Source organism: Oncorhynchus nerka, linkage group LG5 (genome assembly GCF_034236695.1).
Source record: "Oncorhynchus nerka isolate Pitt River linkage group LG5, Oner_Uvic_2.0, whole genome shotgun sequence".
NCBI classification, from domain to species: Eukaryota; Metazoa; Chordata; class Actinopteri; order Salmoniformes; family Salmonidae; genus Oncorhynchus; species Oncorhynchus nerka.
In genome coordinates this window covers 48,739,048-48,760,821 of record NC_088400.1, presented here as the reverse complement: position 1 = coordinate 48,760,821, position 21,774 = coordinate 48,739,048, and the positions used below count along the sequence as shown (strand labels likewise).

The 21,774-nt window shown below is 43.0% G+C and overlaps 1 protein-coding gene across 4 annotated transcripts in view; it reads left to right on the top strand.

Annotated features, from left to right (window-relative positions):
- The window catches only part of LOC115129571 (GPI ethanolamine phosphate transferase 2-like), a 130,661-nt gene that overhangs the window by 84,278 nt on the left and 24,609 nt on the right, over positions 1-21,774 (top strand). For 2 of the 4 annotated variants that reach the window (XM_065018711.1, XM_065018710.1), the window contains 4 exons: positions 2,878-3,069; positions 17,516-17,650; positions 17,812-17,986; positions 18,671-18,727. In XM_065018711.1, coding sequence (XP_064874783.1) covers positions 2,878-3,069; positions 17,516-17,650; positions 17,812-17,986; positions 18,671-18,727 — 559 coding nt within the window. The remainder of the gene's footprint in view (positions 1-2,877; positions 3,070-17,515; positions 17,651-17,811; positions 17,987-18,670; positions 18,728-21,774) is intronic. The other 2 variants (XM_029660090.2, XM_065018712.1) reach the window with 1 other exon arrangement.

The following is a 21,774-nucleotide window of genomic DNA, read 5'->3' as shown; positions in this document are numbered from 1 at the left end:
GTATTGGAACTGACCCTGTATATAGTATGCTTACTTACTTATTGTGTTCTTCTTATTTCTGTTTTTTCATAGTATTATATTGTCATTGGTTATTGCATTGTTGGATTTTGAGCTAGCAAGAAAGGCATTTCACTCTACTTGTGCATGTAACATTGAAACTTGAAACTTTCATATGCTGGTTTTCCAATCTAGTCTTTCACCTGGTTTGCTTAGCTGCACCGTACTCACTCCCTCACAAATCGGGTCAACGTGCTTCATTGTCTGCCCATGTATTGTGTACATAGTCATTATTCGTCCTTGGAGAGCTCCCTCAAGGCTGCAGAACTGCCACACAGACAGATGGCTAGTCCGGGCTTGTCTCCCAGTCTAAACCAGGGCCCATTCCACCCCATTAAATATGTGCTCTGGCCAGCACAGTGAATCAAGTCTCAGTTAGTTGCTTGGTTGGATGCGAGAGGAAGGAAGCCTATGTAAAGAAAAATGTGCAAAAAACTGCGGTTTTATTAATTTATTTTTTCCCCGCAGGATTATGTGACTTGGACGTAAACACCCAGGGAAAGTTCATTTGAAGTATATGGTCAGCCCTGGAATGACTCTTCACATAATATAATTGAATGATTTGCTCCTTTAGCCATTTTGCAGCATCATAACAGTTAGAGCACTCAGAGGTTAAGTCTTAAAAAGATACGACCAGTGAAGTTCCCCACAGGCCAGAAAACTTGCAATATGTCATTTTTCTTACCAAGCTTCTTTGTAGCGTTGCCTAGGCAAAGTAGACTCTACAATATATGGACAAATGTGAAATCCAATCTACCTCAGGGCTCCTATTCATTTTAGCAGACTCAACATGGTGTATAAAGACTCAGGGGTTTTCCTAAGGAAGGCATGAAGTACTCAGACATGACATGCTCATGACAAGTCTTGACCATATTATAATGCATTGCCCGCATGGCCTCTTAGCTAAATTGTCACCATGTCTCAATAAAACGTTGTCATCCAATAGTCTGACTTCAAAGTGAGTGACATTCTGAACATACAGAAAACTTGGTGAACCTACGGTACTATACCTTGGCAAAGGATTTAGGCTAATGAATGAAATAAGATTCATTGAATAGACCAAGAGAAAGCGCATTGAGTGTTATCCGTTAGAGCCTGTTGTCTGTTAACTTACCGTATTGTCTCTACAGCACCATAATGGTGGCTAGTTTCCTCACAGCAAGGATATAAATAAAAATGGAGTCACTCCCGTAGGAGCTAATGAATCATATCTTTGGCTGTCTCTGCAGGTAGCATTAGTCTGTTCCTTTCCATTGTGTGTTAAAAGCCTCTCTCCGACTTCCCTGTAATTCTTACATTTTACATTTACATTTTAGTCATTTAGCAGACGCTTTTATCCACAGTTAGTGCGTTCATCTTAAGATAGCTCTTTGAAGAGGTCGGGTTTAAGATACTTGTTGAAAAGGTTGGGTTTTAGATGTTTTCGGGAAGATGGGCAGGGTCTCTGCTGTCCTAGCTTCAGAGGGATTTTAGGTGCCAAGATAACAAACCCTAATTGCCTCCGCATCAGAGCCGGAATAAGATTGTTATCCGTGAAGCATTGCACACTCGGATTCTCAGAGAGATGTACAAAAAAAAACATTCCAGTCTGGCAGAAAGTTTGAGGAACCGTCAGTGAACCCGCTGTTCTCATTGTTGAACCCAAGGTTTTTCTGTTCCATTAGCATTCTCGTGGTGACACATGTAACAAGACGAATGCCTTGCGCTGGGGGGCACCAGGGTCAGCGTATTGTGGAATTAGAATTTCCTGCTCGCCTTCATTAGCTGGCCTTTACCCTGTCTGGCGCTGCCCCTTTTCCCATATTCCCCCTGTTCTATGCGGAGTGGGTACACTGGGTAATGAGCTCGGGCATCGTTCCTCCTTCATGTTCCTCCCCCAAGGTGTCCGCCTGTTCCCCTTCTCTGACCCAACCCCCTGCCCCGATACCAGGGCCATGCTGTTCCTCTGGCGTAGCTGGGCTGCATCTAAAAAGTTGAACGTGGTCTCCTCTTCCTTGTCTCCTCTCTTTCAACTGCAGTGTTATGAATGCAAAAGAAGGGTACATGTAAAAAAATTAGATGCTTACTGGGAAGTTGCTATCACCAGTCCAGTCCTTTCTCATCAGAGTAGATGATGTGGAGGAAAGGAGTCAAAGAAGGAAGGTCCCTTCGAGCTATTGTACCGCACACCTTCTTACTCTATTGCTTTGCCTGAGATTTTCCAATTTTTTTCCCATTCTCAACTCGTTTAGGATTAATTGCCCTGTCCCTACTAACATTGAATGGGTGTGTTTAGGCAAGAAAATGTAGCCGAAACAGCTTTACATCCGCTGCTGTAGCCAACATCATTACAGACTTTTCCCCTTAGAATACTATGGTGATTTGATTTGAAAATCGCCATGTTTTGCCCTTGAGTGACTTCTATTAGAGTACTTGTGAGAAATGGACTTGCAAATGTGTAATTTTTCGCATTACTGTAATGAAGGTGTACATCTTGAGCCAAGGACTTTATCTAATTTCCACTAGCCCTTCCTATGTAGAGAACAGTGGGTACTGAGTACAGTGAATGTGCTATTCTTAGTTAGTACCCCCCTTCTATTTTTCAATGTATGACTAAGGTGTGAGTCCAAGGAAACAACCTCCTATGGAAAGATAAGGGCAACATTTTACCAATGCAAAAAATACCTCTGAGCTCTGCAACAAATAGCTTAATGCTTTCAATATTACAGCCCTAAACTGCAATATTGCTGCACTAAACTGCAATATTGTTCAAAAACGAATTACTCTGTAATTAGTGCAGTTTTACAGTGGTTTAAATGTTCATCTGTTCGGTCTCTACAGCTCAGAACACAAGACGGTGCTGTCCTTGTTGGCCGCCATGTCATTGGCTCTTATCTACTTCCTGGTCCAGCGGCGATGTTCCTGGGTCTCCAAGATTGCCCTGGCCCTCGGCCTTCTGGGTGTCTACAGCTACCGGGCGGCTGTGGGCAACGTTGTGTTACCATGGCAACACTCCGGTGGAAACATGTCCAAGTAAGTTTTCGCCGACTATTATGTGGGAAGTGATTACTCTTTCCCAATCGCCCTTTAATGCAATTGTGATTTTGCATCAAATCTGAAGAAATGCTCTATTGCATTTGTGTTTTTTGAGCCTTTTGATAGGTGATCACATCACACTAGTTAATGAACGCTTTTGTCATGAGCCAAAACGGGTCACCGAAAATTGTGTACTATGTCATCCATTTTGTATGATATGTTTCGTCCTGACCTCCAATTTGTTTTGTTTTTTACAAATTCCAATTCGTACAATATGTTAAGAATTTGTAAGGGCTTACAAAGTAAGTAAGATCCCGGACTGCATCTTTAAGGACTACATCGGGATAAAATACACAGCAATACATAGAGGAAGAAAAACTAGGAAAAGATGACGATCACTTTGTTTACCCCTGTGCTTTTGATTTCTATTCACCAAATGTGGAGCTCCTTCGCCCACCCACTCGGATCAATGCCTCCCTACTTGCCTGCCCGTCTTCAGCCCCACTGCAAGAACACAATGAGTACGCAGGTGCTACTGCCCAGTTATCCTGCCCTATAATTGACAACGCCACCATGCAAAGTCGCCCAGTCATTAATCACCACAGGAAGTTGTTTATGCTTGCGCCGTGGCAACCTCCTGGCATTCCCATTAAGTTGAGTCCACAACAGCAACGGCCCCAGCTCAATCACTCGCAGCCAGGCTAATCTGGTAGCATGAGACCCCTTCATCCTTTGTGCCTCATCACACTGGCCCACATTGCTGAAAGAGGGTCTTCCACACTGACTCGCTATGATATTTCAGGATGCATCTTGTTGTGTGTGCTTCGTAAGGCAGTTGGGCTTGACTGACAGCAAAAAAAAATTGGCAAATTTGAGATTTCATTTTTTTTAATGAGGAAACAATTCTTGTATAGCTCTCTATGCAGTAGTCTTCTCCCAATAATAAATTAATCATCATTCTCCTGTCCTTTAAAATCATACAGAATACCCTGTGACATGTTCTTGTGTTTGCTGTAAGGAGCTGGGAGGTAGGGATTGAGTGCCCACATTTATTCCTCTATTTCTCCCTCCTTTCTTCTATTCTTTCATCTGTTTCACGTGAGGAAATGCTCCATCAAATTCCTCCAAAAGAGCATTGTAGAGTCAACAGAAAATGGAGGGAAAAGGGGCCTTGGAATTTCTGGGTCTCCTGCTGTCTCGCGTTTAGCTGTCGTGACGCCCGTCCTCGGCCTGATGAGTGGCCATGATTGATATGGCCCTGCAGACGCTGTCGAGTCATACCCCCCTACCAGATGGGGTCATCAATCAGACCGTTTTTGTCATTTTGAAAAAGCGGAATTGTCATGTACCTCCGGCATAAGGAAAGCCATTCTGGGAAGTAATGTGGTTTAAGAGGCACTTTGAATCATCAAGCTTCTGTGTAATAGTCACAACTTTTTATTTTTATTTTTTATCACTTGTGATTTTGCTGTTGTTCATACTGCTTGTTGTTCATTTTTTATTTTCCCATGTAGTTTTATATTTTATAACATTTTACCTCACATCATTATAGCGTCGATAGGCCAGTATTAAAACTAGTCTGTGTATGTTGTACCACATTTTAACATTTACATTTTAGTTATTTATCCGACGCTTGTACCCAGGGCCCCTTGCAACTAGTGCGTATATCTTAAGATAGGTGAGACAACTACATATCACAGTCGTAGTAAATTCATTTTTCCTCAAGAATGTAGATATCAGCAAAGTCAGTGCTAGTAGGAAAATACCGGTGCACGTTCCCACACATCGACTAAGGTGAGAAAGCCATGCTACTCATTCTCACTAGTTCAGCTAATCCTAAATGTAATCAAAATTGTTGTTTTTTGGGGGGGCTACGTCAGGTGTCACAGAACACATATGATTGGCTCTCAATGTGAATGTAATTTGTGGCATACAGTATTGAATGTCTTTGGGGGGTGGAGTACTCCAGTCTTTGTGACCAGCCTTTATCTGCCCCACTGATATGACCCATCCTCTTGTTAAATGACAACGTGGAATCATATCTCAGCCCAGTGCAGTTAATGTGAATTACAGGAGTGGCTTAAGGGCCGGTGTTGTCTCTGTGATGAAATACATCTCCCAGCAACCCTGGGAGGCTTCTGTGTTATCTGAACACACCTGAGTTGCTGTGAAGGGCATGGAAGCGTTTGTGTTACAGCACCATGCTGAATAGAATAGTACTATAATAGTTTATATATTATATCAGAAATGTGTAGTTTGAGGTTCTACTCCCAACTCCCCCAGATAACACACAAACATAGTCCAATCATGAGAGCAGCACAGGGTGTTCCTGAGTTTCAACACCCCTGTGTTTTGGGGTTAAGTGCCTTGCTCTATGGCACAACAACATTGGATGTTGCACCTGGGATCTGAAACAAAACAACTCCTCAGATTCTACTTTTTTTAGAGAAATAGTGTAGTCAAAATATGTATTGTAGTCAAAGCGACATCGTATTTTCTTCAGCAGCCACTGCAAGACAAGTATGTACTGTCAAATGTTACTCATGATAAGATATGGGACTGGAGAAAAAAGTCCCTTAAAAATGAAGTGAGGCACCAGAGTTGACACAATGCTGGCAAAAATGTAGAAGATACTTACGTTGTTCCAAATATCATTATTGCGTAGTTACGTTACTAGTCCCTGAGATGCAATGCAAATGTTCTCCCGAACATCACTTAGCTCCCAGCTGTAATTCATTTCCATTGTTCTGGGGATTTTGTTTGATATCCCATCTTTTATAATCCCCTTCCTGTGAGGAAAGGTAAAGATTGAGCGATACTTAAGCAATGTCATGTTTCTCATTATCCTAGAGAAACCACCTTGTGTTCAGAGGGTGGCTGAGTAGCTATAAACGTTTCAATGTTCTATCAAGGTTATTGTTTGGACCTTTTAAGTATAGGGATACTTGCTTCGAAGCCGAAGAGTTCCCACTAACACTACAGAGCACATAGAACTGACACACCACTGCAATCGAGGTGTCAAAAATTGCTGAAATATCTTCAAAGTTCTGTTGTGTGTTCTGTCAAAGCACAGCTTGTACTAGAAAATAACTACACATAGTATCTCAATTGGTTCCTGCAGTGCTTTACACCTGCCCAAAAACAGTCCCTTTATTTATTGTCCTTTTTAAATGTTAGTTGTGCTGACACTTCATTTGGGAACATTTATGCATGCAGATCCCTCATGAAGATGCATATTAATTCTGACTCTCATCGGAATCTCTGAGTACACACACGCATGCACATTGCACATTACACACACACACACAAATGCGGGGATTTCAGGTGTCATGGATGAGGGGTTCAAAGTAAGGCTCAGTCTCTCTGTCTTCAAAGACATGCCTGGATAAGAATGAAGCTCTCATTGTTCATACACACATTCAGCCTACAGCTGATGTGATCTCCTGTTCTAAGCTTCCCTCTGTCACAATCATAGAATTAGTTCAGAATGTTCACGTTATATACAGTGCCTTCAGAAAGTATTTCACATTTTTAAATGGATTACATTGAGATGTTGTGTCACTGATCTACACACAATACCCCATACCCCATAATGTCAAAGTGGATTTTTAAATTCAATTCAATTAATGAAAAATGAAAATGTCGTGAGTCAATAAGCATTAAAACACTTACGTCATTCCTAACTCAATTTCCGGAAATGAATCGGGGATTTCCCCATGAGGCCAATGGAGCCGTTACAGAGTTGAATGGCTGTGATAGGAGAACTGAATATGGCTCAACAACATTGTAGTTTCTCCACAATACTAACCTAATTGACAGTGGAAAGAAGGACACCTGTACAGAATAAAAAATATTCCAAAACATACATCCTGTTTGCACTAAAGTAATAGTGCAAAAAAATGTGGCAAAGCAGGTAACTTTTTGTCCTTAATTAATACAAAGTGTTATGTTTGGGGCAAATCCAATACAACCCATTACTGAGTAGCACTCTCCATATTTTCAAGCATAGTGGTGGCTGCATCATGTTATGGGTATGCTTGTAATCGTTATGTACTGAAGAGTTTTTCAAGATAAAAAAATGACTGAATGGCGCTAACCACAGGCAAATTCCTGGAGAAAAATACCTGGTTAAGTTTGCTTTCCACCAGACACTGGGATATTAAGGCCAAATCTACGCTGGAGTTGCTTACCAAGAAGACAGTGAATGTTCCTGAGTGGCCTAATTGCAGTTTTGACTTAAATCGGCTTGAAGATCTATGGCAAGACTTGAAAATATATGTCTAGCAATGATCAGCAAACAATTTGACAGAGCTTGAAAAATGTTGAAAAGAATGATGGGCAAATATTGTACAATCCAGGTGTGCAAAGCTCTTAGAGACTCACAGCTGTAAGCACTTTCAAAGATGAGATAATGAGATATTTCTGTATTTAAATTTCAATACATTTCCAAACATTTCTAGAAACCTGTTTTCACTTTGTCATTATGGGGTATTGTGTGTAGATGGGCGAGAGGGGAAAAAAGCAATTTAATCCATTTTGAATTCAGGCTGTAACACAACAAAATGTGGAATAAGTCTAGGGGTATGAATACTTCCTGAATTCACTGCATCTCAACATTCTCTCCAATGTTTGTTCAATTGTTCACAAAATGTATTTTGTTCATTTCTGTGTGGCTATGATCTCTGTCAAGACCAAATCTATTCTCAAAATAGAAAGGCCTTTGAGCATCCAAGATACCACTGTTTGTCCGTTTCTCATGTCGTCCCTCTTACAGCCTGCTCTCATTAGCAAGTAATGAACATGCAGGTGACTATTTAAACTGTTCTCCCGAAAAGTGACAAAAAATTATCATTACCTAATCATCTTTCCAATCCACTGATACTAATGTGAGGTGTCTTGGCGGGTGTCTCTCATGGGTTTGGAGTCCTCTCTTGAGTGATCCATTGTGCTTCACTCTCCTAGATGGTAGTGCCCGGGACGACACCAGTATCGGGAATATTTTTTCACATGGCGAAAATGAAAACATGAAGCAGACACATCTATTTGGTCCTTTAAAAACCTATTTTATGAAAAATAGTGTGTGCTATAGTTTGGAAAATAAATAAATGTGACGCTGGGTGACAACATGATGATGTTTGTTTCCAAAATAAGTTTCCTAAAGATGTTTGGTATTTTATTAGGATCCCCATTAGCTTTTGGAAAAGCAGCAGCTACTCTTCCTGGGGTCCACACAAAACATGAAACATGACATAATACAGAACATTAATAGACAAGAACAGCTCAAGGACAGAACTACACTAACAAGTATTGCAATGCTGGTATCGTCCGGGCCCTACTAGATGGCTGTTCTGGCTTTTTGACGTCAGGACACACCCATCTTTTCATTCAAGGCTGTGGGATGTTCCCATCACTGTCATCAGTCAAGTTAACTAGGATACACACCTTGTTCAATAACCATTTATTAATCCCATTTTTTGTAACTTTTAGATTGTGGGAATTGTGAGATACTACTGCACTGTTGGAGCTAGGAACACAAGCATTTCGCTACAACCGCAATAACATCTGCTAAATATGTGTATGTGACCAATAAAATGTGATTTGATTTGATCCAGTTATACAGGTACTTTAGGAAAGCAGACCGAGACAGACTGCCAGACAGACAAATGGACAGACTGAAAAACACAGACTGCAGTGCATGGTGTCCAGAACACTACAGAATCTTCCTCTTGTTTTTTCGGTATGGACTGTCAGTTTATCAGAGTGTGTTATTAGCACGGTTGTTCTGCCGGCGTCTAAATGCCAGGGTTTACATTTCTGTGTGTGGTTTCCCCCCGAGAGCATTTGCCTCATCACTGCAGAGAGCGAGAGGAGGCTGGCATCATGTCTGCATTTGCTCGTTCTGTACCCATCTGTGCCGCTCACCCCAAACAACACACACTGGCCTCAACGTGCCGTTTGTTTGCCATAATTACAGCTCATTTAATTTGCTGATTGTGTTGCTCCGTGAAATAGCATCCAGCTTAAGCCCGCACACAGGCACCTGTGGAAAAGCCCAGACACCACCACATTTACCTTCACAAACAAAAGAGACTCCTCTTCATCCTCACATAGTCAACCCAGTTAACAAGTCAACCCCCCCCACAGCCATGCTTAGAATAAATACAACAAAACAAGAATTTCCAGCTATGCTTAGCATAAGAACCAAGAAGGGCAGGGATTCTCTCCACCTCGGATTTGTGTTTTAGATAAAACATTTGAATAATATACAAGTGAGAGATGTAGCTAGGGCACAACTCCAGGGTTAGAAGGAACTGCTGGCCATTCATCTGAGGGATGAAGGCTGCAATACAAACCCAGTGAATGAATAATACATTGCGCAACACCTGCTTGACTCCCTCTCCTAGTGAACCAGACCCTTATCCCACTCCTATCACTACAGGCTCCTTAAAATTCAAGGATGTCTGGCCCCTTTCGGGGACACGCCGTCAGTCTAGTGCGTGTTTGACAATAAGGCGGGCACTTGAGTGTTCTACTTTTATAGGCACCTTGTTTAGGTAGTGAGGTTTGCCTGGTGAGGGCTTTCCCTGCAGGCTAAACAGGTTTAAATTACATCATAAAACCAGTTGTACTTTCATTATGAAGTCATTTCAAGCATGTTTTGCCCACTAGGTAAGAGGAGTTTTACTGATAATTACTCTGCCTCTCCTTCCCTAGGTACAGCAGCTAGCAGTAAAAATGGCCTAATCCATGATTATTGTTTAGGTGCACATTTTCATATGTATATCTCTCTATCACGCACGCACGCGCACACACACACACACACACACACACACACACACACACACACTGAACTAAGGATTGCATGGGGTTTGCTGTTTGGCAGACTGACTGATCTGCACCCTGTCACTCCTGAGTGTCCTCACATTAAAAACTCCTGACTCTTGTTCACACAACCCTGTCTCCATGGTTACCTGCCAGGAGGCTACATGGCATCTACTGTTGTCGTACCTTTTCCCGATGAGCGATGACGCAGAAAATGTTCTGCGTGCCATAATAACAGGCAGAGAAATCATGATTCATTCATCCGTATGGATTTTAGTCAAAGCAGATGTCCTTGTGACTTCTGCTATTACAAATAACACACATGAATTTGAATCAAGAGGCTGGGAAACTGACTTGTGTTTATCTTTTTGGACTTATCTTTTTTTTACGAGGTTGTCCGTGTTTGTCAGAATTGCGTAAGTGTGTAATCGGACCAGTCTAGTTTGGTCAGTGTCAGACTTAGAGGGCACACCTCAGCTGAAAGGAGAAAGGACTGTGTTTATCTGTGTACTTGCCTTCATCATATCAATTGCTAGATTGCCTTGCCCTTCAACTCGCCACCTTGTCTAGAATCCAGTGGTCTTGTATCTTGTGTACATGGTGCTCGCTCAGGTCTTAACATGTGAAAAAGTTACAGACCAATAGCAATTTTTAAAACATAAAAAAATATGGAATTGTACACTACAGTCTGGAAAAGATCCAGAGCCTCATTTATAAATGTTGCGTAGGCACAAAAGAAGGCATGCGCCACTTTCGAAGCAAACTTTGGGATTTATACAAATAAATAAATAACTTGACTGGAGAATGTTTGGTCCTCCACGGACACTTTGACCCATACGTACGCACATAAACTGGGGAAATTAGAACTGCGACTCCCATGGCGGAAGGGTGAAACTAGAAACGCTTTGAAATTGATACCATTGTGTAAAATAAATTGAAATATTACCTCTGACGTATTATATATGAAGAGTTCCCTGGAGTGCACACAAAAAAAAACACAAAAAAATTGATTTAGGATAATAAATACAAACGGAGATATCGTTTTTTGCAAAAGAACCCCTCATATATATTGTACAGTTTAAATCGGATCTGTAATTATTAAACAATACTCGCATGTTATGAAATGTATTCTCATAAATAGTAAGGTGAACAGTAGGACAAATTACATTTAAACTGATTCCGTTTTCGATGCCTCAATCGGGCAGACACAAGTACACAGTTTCATATATTGTTATCACGTGTTCGTTGCGCAGAACTGTCAATGTGATAATGGCCCTGTCATTGTCTGTTACAATCAGGGTAATTACCACACCTGAAGGTGTTACGCAATTGGGTAGCTTTGACAATCAAACGGGTGGGTATAAAAAGGCATGCAATTACAATGTGTAATGATGCACAATGCCTGCTTTGTCACTGTTCGGAGAGAGCGAATTCTCAGAGACCAGCAAGATTTACTGGCCAATGATGATGAGTGGCTTAAGAGCCGGTTCCGATTACCAAGAGCTGTTCTCTTGGATCTCTGTGCTGTATGTAGTGGGCCCAGCTTCACAGAGAAGCACCCACAGAAACCAAGACGTGCCTGTCCCACAACCCTCGGATTTCTGGCACCTTTCAAAGGGATTGGCTGACAGGTCAGGGATCTCTCAGCCAACCTTTAGCCGCGTTATGCCAGACGTGTTAGGAGGTATAATTGGATTGACGCATCTCTACATAATATTTCCTTACACGGTGGGTGAACAGGCAAATAAAAAAGTGCAATTTGCAGCAATGTCCTGGTGCTATTGACTGCACTCATGTTGCTATACGGGCACCGAGTGATAATCAATTTGCTTTCATTAATCAAATGCGTTATCATTCCATTAATGTCCAAATCATATGTGATGCGGACATGGTACTGACTAATGTAGTGGCTCGGTGGCCTGGGTCAACCCATGACTCATTCATATGGAGCAACAGCAGTGTTGGGTGCAGTCTTGAGGCCGGAGCTGTGCGTGATGGCTGGCTTCTAGGTACGGATGAGTAATGTAGAAATTCTAAATCAATTGCAATTTTTCTCTGCTGCAGTGCCTAACCAATTCACTAACTTTGCAGGCGATAGTGGATATCCCCTCCAGCGGTGGCTGCTCACCCCTTTCACCAATCCACAGAGCGCAGAGGAGAGGAACTACAACGTGCGCCAGGTACGCGCTGTTGTGGAGCGCACCATCGGGCTTCTGATGGGCAGATGGCGCTGCCTCGATTCCTCAGGCGGAAACCTTTTGTACAAGCCCAAAATGGTCTGCGACGTTGTGAGGGCGTGTGCTGTGCTACATAATGTGGCACAGCTAAGGAATGTGGCTTTACCCCCTGACACTGTTGGTTGTGTTGGCCCCAACCCCTATCCCAGGCGTTTGTGACAAACGCAGCTGCAGCACCACGGACCCCGCTGGAACACTCAGCTCCGGCTCAGCTGCAGCACCACCGACCCCTCTGTAACACTCAGCTCCTGCTCAGCTGCAGCACCACCAACCCCGCTGGAACACTCAGGTCCTGCTCAGCTACAGCACCACCAACCCCGCTGGAACACTCAGGTCCTGCTCAGCTGCAGCACCACCAACCCCGCTGGAACACTCAGGTCCTGCTCAGCTACAGCACCACCAACCCCGCTGGAACACTCAGGTCCTGCTCAGCTGCAGCACCACCAACCCCGCTGGAACACTCAGGTCCTGCTCAGCTACAGCACCACCGACCCCGCTGGAACACTCAGGTCCTGCTCAGCTGCAGCACCACCGACCCCGCTGGAACACTCAGGTCCTGCTCAGCTGCAGCACCACCGACCGATCAAACGAGGGAATACTAATTTACATACCTGGATCATCCAGTGCGTCTTGCATGTCCGTGTCCCCCCCACTCAGGAGGGATTCCCCTTTAGTACCGGCAAGTCGCTCAAGGGAGGTTGAGCTCCGGTGTCCTCTTTCCCCCACCCGTGGCACAAACACTTTGTCTCTGTAAGGCTATTCGCCGTTTGGCCTACACTTACAGTGCCTTGCGAAAGTATTCGGCCCCCTTGAACTTTGCGACCTTTTGCCACATTTCAGGCTTCAAACATAAAGATATAAAACTGTATTTTTTTGTGAAGAATCAACAACAAGTGGGACACAATCATGAATTGGAACGACATTTATTGGATATTTCAAACTTTTTTAACAAATCAAAAACTGAAAAATTGGGCGTGCAAAATTATTCAGCCCCTTTACTTTCAGTGCAGCAAACTCTCTCCAGAAGTTCAGTGAGGATCTCTGAATGATCCCATGTTGACCTAAATGACTAATGATGATAAATACAATCCACCTGTGTGTAATCAAGTCTCCGTATAAATGCACCTGCACTGTGATAGTCTCAGAGGTCTGTTAAAAGCGCAGAGAGCATCATGAAGAACAAGGAACACACCAGGCAGGTCCGAGATACTGTTGTGAAGAAGTTTAAAGCCGGATTTGGATACAAAAAGATTTCCCAAGCTTTAAACATCCCAAGGAGCACTGTGCAAGCGATAATATTGAAATGGAAGGAGTATCAGACCACTGCAAATCTACCAAGACCTGGCCGTCCCTCTAAACTTTCAGCTCATACAAGGAGAAGACTGATCAGAGATGCAGCCAAGAGGCCCATGATCACTCTGGATGAACTGCAGAGATCTACAGCTGAGGTGGGAGACTCTGTCCATAGGACAACAATCAGTCGTATATTGCACAAATCTGGCCTTTATGGAAGAGTGGCAAGAAGAAAGCCATTTCTTAAAGATATCCATAAAAAGTGTCGTTTAAAGTTTGCCACAAGCCACCTGGGAGACACACCAAACATGTGGAAGAAGGTGCTCTGGTCAGATGAAACCAAAATTGAACTTTTTGGCAACAATGCAAAACGTTATGTTTGGCGTAAAAGCAACACAGCTCATCACCCTGAACACAACATCCCCACTGTCAAACATGGTGGTGGCAGCATCGTGGTTTGGGCCTGCTTTTCTTCAGCAGGGACAGGGAAGATGGTTAAAATTGATGGGAAGATGGATGGAGCCAAATACAGGACCATTCTGGAAGAAAACCTGATGGAGTCTGCAAAAGACCTGAGACTGGGACGGAGATTTGTCTTCCAACAAGACAATGATCCAAAACATAAAGCAAAATCTACAATGGAATGGTTCAAAAATAAACATATCCAGGTGTTAGAATGGCCAAGTCAAAGTCCAGACCTGAATCCAAATGAGAATCTGTGGAAAGAACTGAAAACTGCTGTTCACAAATGCTCTCCATCCAACCTCACTGAGCTCGAGCTGTTTTGCAAGGAGGAATGGGAAAAGATTTCAGTCTCTCGATGTGCAAAACTGATAGAGAAATACCCCAATCGACTTACAGCTGTAATCGCAGCAAAAGGTGGCGCTACAAAGTATTAACTTAAGGGGGCTGAATAATTTTGCACGCCCAATTTTTCAGTTTTTGATTTGTTAAAAAAGTTTGAAATATCCAATAAATGTCGTTCCACTTCATGATTGTGTCCCACTTGTTGTTGATTCTTCACAAAAAAATACAGTTTTATATCTTTATGTTTGAAGCCTGAAATGTGGCAAAAGGTCGCAAAGTTCAAGGGGGCCGAATACTTTCGCAAGGCACTGTATATCGGAGCATTTCTTTTTTTATTTCTGAGAGGTTCCGACCTTCTGAGCCAGCAGCATTCACAGCGTCCGCCACATGCTGCCACTCTTTTTGGCATTTGTAATGCCCACACTGTGTCCACCAAACAATATATTTTTTCTCGCTTCAACCTCCCCTACAAGAACACTGGGTGCAATTTATTTTTTTCGCCTTTCTGTTGGGATTTGCCGTCATTGTCGTCATGCAGTCAATATGGATGAATATTAATTAGGAGCGTTTCACTGACTATTCATAAGCAACTATGGGCGTTAAAAGGATGTGATAAGACGCTCGCTCACGTGTGGCAAATTTCAAGTTGATTGTGATTTAAGGGAAACCGGCGTGGGACGTGCGTGGCACTGTGTTATAAGTCAGAATATTTTTGTGTGTAAGCACTTTCTGTGAATCCTCCGCACAGTTTTATAAATGAGGCCCCTGGACTTTTTTGAACGAAATAGATTCAAGATAGATGAATATTAAAATAGTCTGCCAAGCAAGATGGGCCTAAAACATTTCAGTTCTTGAAGAACAAAATGTGGCATTCGATCAGCACTCGCATGAACAATGAGTCAGTCATCTCCGTCAATCAGTCACGAACAATGAATCAGTCAGCAGTCAATAATTGCTGCAAACGAGAAAGGTCGAAAAGTCTGGGAAAAGTCTGTAATTTTATTATCTGACATGGGCAAGCTCACTTTGTATCGGGCCTCAGTCCAACATTCTTTTTATTCACCTTTCCCAAGTTCAGAGTACACTTAGCTCTATCCACCTACCCGTTATACTATCAAATGGATCGATCATTGTTATTTTCCTCTTGGGCCCATGGGAGAGTAAAACACTCATGAATAAACAAATTTGACTAGCGTTAGCGCAATGACATGCCAGCTGTTTCCATAGACTTCCAGTCAGTGAGCCAGCAACCATCCATTTTAAAGCACGCCTCAGCAGAAATATACGATATAAAGTATTCATACCCCTTGACATATTCCACATTTTGTTGTGTTACAGCCTGAATTCAAAATGGATTACTTTTTTTTTTCTCGCACCCATCTAGACACAATACCCCATAATGACAGTGACAACATGTTTTTAGAAATGTTTGCAAATATATTGAAAATAAAATAGAGACATTTCTCATTAACATATTGAGCTCAGGTGCATCTAATTTCCTTTTATCATCCTTGATATCTCACTACAACTTGATTTGGGTCCACCGGTGATCAATTCCATTGGTGGACATGATTTAGAAAGTGACACACCTGTGAATATATGGGCCCACAGTTCACAGTGCATGTCAGAGCAGAAATTATACCATGTCCAAGGAACTGTCCGTAGATCTCAGAGAGAATCGTCTTGGGTATGTCTGTATCAGCTTTGCACATCTGGATTTGGGGATTTTCTCCCTTTCTTCCTCGCATATTTTTCAAACTCTGTTAAGTTAGATGGGGGGAGGCAGCAATATTCAAGTCTTTCCACAGATTTTTCAATGGGATTCAAGTCTTGGCTTCGGCTGGGCCACTCAAAGACTTTCACATTCTTGTTGTGAAGTCATCCCAGCTTGGTTTTGGATGTATGCTTTGGGGTCATTGTCATGTTGGAACGTAGATCTTCACCCCCAGTCTAAGTTCTATGCACTAAAGCAGGTTCTTGTCAAAGATTTGCTAGTCTCCCAGTCCCTGCTGCTGAAAAGCATGATGATGCTGCCACCACCATGCTTCACGGAAGGGATGGTGTTAGAGGGTGATGAGCTGTGCCTGGTTTTCTCCAGACATAGCACTTTGCGTTCAGGCCAACGAGTTCAATTTTTGCCTCATCAGACCACATAATCTTTTCCTTTATGCTCTGTTTTCTGCGTGACATTTTTCAAACTCCAGGCATGCTGTCATGTGCCTTTTTCTCAGGAGTGGCTTCCGTATGGCCACTCTCCCATGAGTCTAGATTGGGAAAGTGCTGCAGAGAATGTTGTCCTTCTGGTAGGTCCTCCCATTTCAGCCAAGGAACTCTGTAGTTCTATCAGAGTGGTCATTGGGTTCTTGGTCACCTCCATGACCAAGGTCCTTCTTGCCTGGTTGTTCAATTTGGTCGGACGCCAGCTCTAGGCAGAGTCTAGGTAGTTCCATATTTTTTTCAATTTCCCAATGATGGAGACCATTGTGCTCTTGGGAACTTTCAACTCTCTAGAAATGTTTTATATATGATATATGCCTCATCATAATTATATCTCTGAGATCTACAGACAGTTCATTGGACTTCATGGCATAGTTTCTGCTCTGACAACTGTGGGACCTTACATAGACAGGTGTGTTTCTTTCAAAATCCTGTCCAAACAATTGAGTTGGCCACAGGTGGACTCCAATCAAGTTGTAGTGACAAAGGAAATTGGATGCACCTGAGCTGAAAGAGTGCCATAGCAAAGGGGTGTGAATATGTATGTAAATTAGATTTCTGTAAATCATTTTAACATTTCTAAAAACCTGTTTTCACTTTGTCATTATGGGGTATTGTGTGTAGATGGGCGAGAGGAAAAAAAGCAATGTAATCCATTTTGAATGCAGGCTGTAACACAACAAAATGTGGAATAAGTCAAGGGGTATGAATACTTTCTCAAGGCACTGTTTATCATCATATTCTATCATCATATTTTTTGCAGCAGTGGCAACTATTTTTTCTGAATATAGGGGAATCACTGCTGCCATTCTTCACCAAAACTGCAACTGCAGATGTTTCTGTATTTTTAAAGTGTTGTGTTAAAAAAAAATGTACGGACAAAACATGTTACTTCAACAAAAAAGACTCAAGAGAAGGTAAGACTAACTACATCTGAAAACTTGACCTGGGGCTAGTAACAGGCTCTTGGGCATTCAGATGGAGTGGCCAGCCCTTGAACACTCGCGTTCCGTGAACAATGTTCTCAACAGGCTAACCACTACATCTCATCTCTTTTCTCCCCTCAGGGGGACGATGAAGGCACGCTTCGTGTACGTCTTCATCCTGGGCATCTTCTTCACGGGCTCCAAGGACCTGCTGAGGTCCCAGGTCATCACAGCCGACGCCCGACTGAAGAGCAGGGGATTGTGGGAAATCTACAGGTAGGTAGCCTACACGGCAAGTAGCCTACAGAATAGAGAGGCGCGGGCTAGCAATCGGCAGGTGGCCGATTATTGAACCACGCAAGTCAGTTTAGAATAAATCATTGTTCTTATTTACTCATATTACATAGTTATTGAACAATAAATAAATCTTCTTACAGTGGTGTGGTTCTGTTGGTGGCCCTGTTGTTCCGGGCACACAACCTGCCGGTGCTATGCTGCTGCCTGCTGGTCCAGTCCCTGATGGCCCAGTTCATCTGGAAGAAGCTCCACTACGACGCTGCCCAGACCACCATCATGCACTACTGGTTCGGACAGGCCTTCTTCTACTTCCAGGTAACGGGCGGTTAGATTATATAGTATTCATTGTGGAGTATGTTACTTGTAACCTGGCTATGCCTACACCTGCCTATAACTTTTTAAGAAGGAGTTTGTAGCCATAAAGGCTCATACAGTGTTTTTCATTAGCGCCGGCTGTCGACTATACAACCTATTACAGACTCATTTTCAGCCTGGTACCTTTTCCACTTAAATTAACTAGGCTACTTTTCAATTCGCTAGTCAGAAAATAGTCTGCCGAGCCCGGTCCCGCTAGAATGAACGATATGCATCTTCTAGCTATCTATTGATAGGAAAGGCGCCTGTCAGTCACAAAGTGAGCGACGACAGGGAAACGCTGCTGGTTTGACAGTCTGCTGTCTGTCCCGCCACTCGGTACCTGGGTCTGTGTGTTGTGTGCGCTATGGTTGCCGTCACATTTCTTTACACAGAGGGAGAGAGTGTGAATTTGTACATCCTAATGTAACGTTAGTGAATTTGCACGTCCCATATAATGTGGTAATAATTTGTCAAAATCCACTTAGCCTATTGTTTTCTTGCACTTTAATTTATGTTCTTTCGCGTGCAGGGTCCGACATTAACTATGGCCCGCTGGCCCGAGGCCAATGGAAAATTTGTCGGTCGGGCTAGTGGATCTCCTCTGTCGGGCCAGTAACTTTTCAGCACATTTTTGCATTCCAGTTCAACATTTACCTGCTCTGTCACAGTCTACCATTGAAAACCGTGGAGGCTACACAGGTAAATGCCATGCTATTTGTATTTGAGCAATATGATCGGCCATTTATTCATGCATAACCACGCTCCTGCGGGTCACAACTTCTCGAGTAACTTGAGCAGTACATGAGTTGATGTCTTCACGCAGCAAACGGGAGTTGTCCAGCGCAAAAAGAAGCACCCATCAATCTACTCGCTGCGCTTATTTATTTAGATTCACAAAAGTAAACCTTAGATAGGGAACACACTAGCAATATGCTGGCTACTGTTGATAGAAAGCTGCAAAGAGACACCTAGCATTCCTCTTGGCTAGCCTACACTGTAGCCATGTCGATATCTAGTGGTGGAGAGTCGACTCCAAAATAATCGATTATTTGACTCCTTTCCCGTCAACTCCCAAGATTCAGTATTTTTACAACGGAGGAGAATGAGGAGTTGCCGTTGGCTACTTCCAAGAACACAAACTCTTGCATCTTTCACAGCAAAGAAAGAGCGATCTAGTGAGGGAGAGAGTGTGTAGGTGCACACCCAGGCATACCAGGCAGACATTCAGAACAGTGCATCGGTAATAAAAGCTGTCTCTCGCAATGTCTCAAGTTCACTAAAGTAGGGCTATCAATGAGTAGGCTATTCTACACGCAATAGACCAAAGACTGAACAGACACTCACATCTTTTATAGCAAATAGAATGAGCAGGCGAGGCAGTGATGGAGAGAGTAGAGGGGCAGGCAGACAGACAGTTGGAACAGTGCGAATAGGCCCCTGCAGCCCCATGCGCCCATCATCTCGCACCTATGTCAAATGACCTACTACATGGGTAGTAGGTGAGTCAAACAGACAATATACTTGTCATGTATCTAATTAGCCTATTTCTCAGTGGGTGCCGGTGGCAGCCTACCTCAGCATCCTAACTGGTTATGAAGTTTGAAAAAGTTATGTGAATCAGGTCAGAGGGAGAGCGAGTTGGTCAACAAAAAGCAAGGCCAAGTGTTGCACAAAAAACGCAGCAAAAAAGCTTGATCTGATCAAGATCGTGCAAAATTACCGAAGATCACATCAGCAAAGCTACCACCTCTTCCTCAACAGATGAAACACCATCGCATGTGGAAGCTAGCCAACTGACTTGCAGATACCTTACTGCCCGGGCCCGGTAATGACAGTGGCCTTCCTCCTCCTCCTCCTTCCTCTTTTTGAGAATAGTGACAGTTTCTCTAGTGAGAGTGCCGGCCGTCCTCATCCTCCTCTCCAAGACCCAACAGCACTCATGAGAGCGACGTGTATGTTTATTCAGAAAAATGATATTGGTTAATTCATTTTATAATCTATAATGTTTGAATTTCCTAATTGAATTACTGAACAAGTAAATACACTGAACAAACATGTAAAGTGTTGGTCCCATGTTTTATGAGCTGAAATGAAATGTTATTCCTTTTCATGGTTTTGAGTACGAGTACTTTTTGAACTCTACAGATATTTTCTCACCCACGCATCGGCCGCCTTTCATTCTAGCCTGAGCGCAAACCCTCATATTGGCTTTCTACTGAAATAAAAGATCCAAGAAATGTTCCATACGCACAAAAAGCTTATGTCTCTAAAATGCTGTTCACAAATGTATTTATATCCCTGTTAGGGAGCATTTCTCCTTTGCCAAGATAATCCATCCACCTGACAGGTATGGCTTATAAAGAAGCTGATCGCTCTGGATAAGAGCGTCTGCTAAATGACTTAAATGTAAATGTAAACAGCATGATCCTTTTACAACTCAATAACACAGATGTCTGAAGTTTTGAAGGAGCATGCAATTGGCATGCTGACTGCAGAAATGTCCACTAGAGCTGTTGACTGAGAATGTAATGTTCATTTCTCTACCATAAGCCGCCTCCGTCATTTTAGAGAATTTGAAAGTAACCGGCCTCACAACCGCAGACCACGTGTACCCATGCCAACCAAAGACCTCCACATCCGGCTTCTTCACCTACGTGATCGTCTGAGAACAGCCCACCCGGACAGTTGATGAAACTGAGTTTGCACAACCGAGGAATTTCTGCACAAATTGTCACAAACCGTTTCAGGGAAGCTCATCTGCATGCTCGTAGTCCTCACCAGAGTCTTGACCTGACTGCTGTTTGGCATCGTAACCAACTTCAGTGGGTAAATGCTCTTCTTTGATGGCCACTGGCACTTTGGAGAAGTTTGCTCTTCATGGATGAATGCCAGTTTCAACTGTACCGGGCAGATGTCAGACAGTGTGTATGCCATGATGTGGGCAAGGGGTTTGCTGGTATAGGCAGGCATAAGCTATGGAGAACGAACACAATTGCATTTTATCTATGGCAATTTGAATGCGCAGAGATACCGTTATGTGATCCTGAGGCCCATTGTCATGCCATTCATCCGCTGACATCACCTCATGTTTCAGCATGATAATGCCATGCGCCATGTCTCAAGGATCCGTACACAAATCCTGGAAGCTGAAAATGTCCTAGTTCTTCCATGGCCTGCATACTCACCAGATTATGTCAACCATTGAACATGGTTGGGATGCTCTGGGTCGACGTGTATGACAGCGTTTTAGTTCCCGCCAATATCCAGCAAATTCTTACAGCCAATGAAGAGGAGTGGGACAACATTCCACAGGCCACAATCAACAGTCTGATCAACTCCATGTGAAGAAGATGTGTCGAAGCTGCATGAGGCAAATGGTGGTCACATCAAATACTGACTGGTTTTCTGATCCACGCCTCTACCTTTAAAAAAAAAAAAAAAGGTATCTGATGTGATCAAAGCAAAAATAGCCTACATGAAAGTAAGGGAGAGTAAACATTATTGTTTCTAGTTTTGGTTAGTTACAATTGAAGTGTCCTGGCATCCGTTCAAAAGATCAGGTCGATCAGACCACGCTGCTGATATGAGAGGATCGCATTAAAAATGTCGCAAAGGCATGCCCGCTGATGATTAAACAGCTTCATGTCAAATTGAATGTCCATTCGTCTCACGTGGACGTCTTGTCACATTTCCATCAACTAAAATGAAAACGTATTTGTTACAGTTATCGTTTTTTTCATGGCATC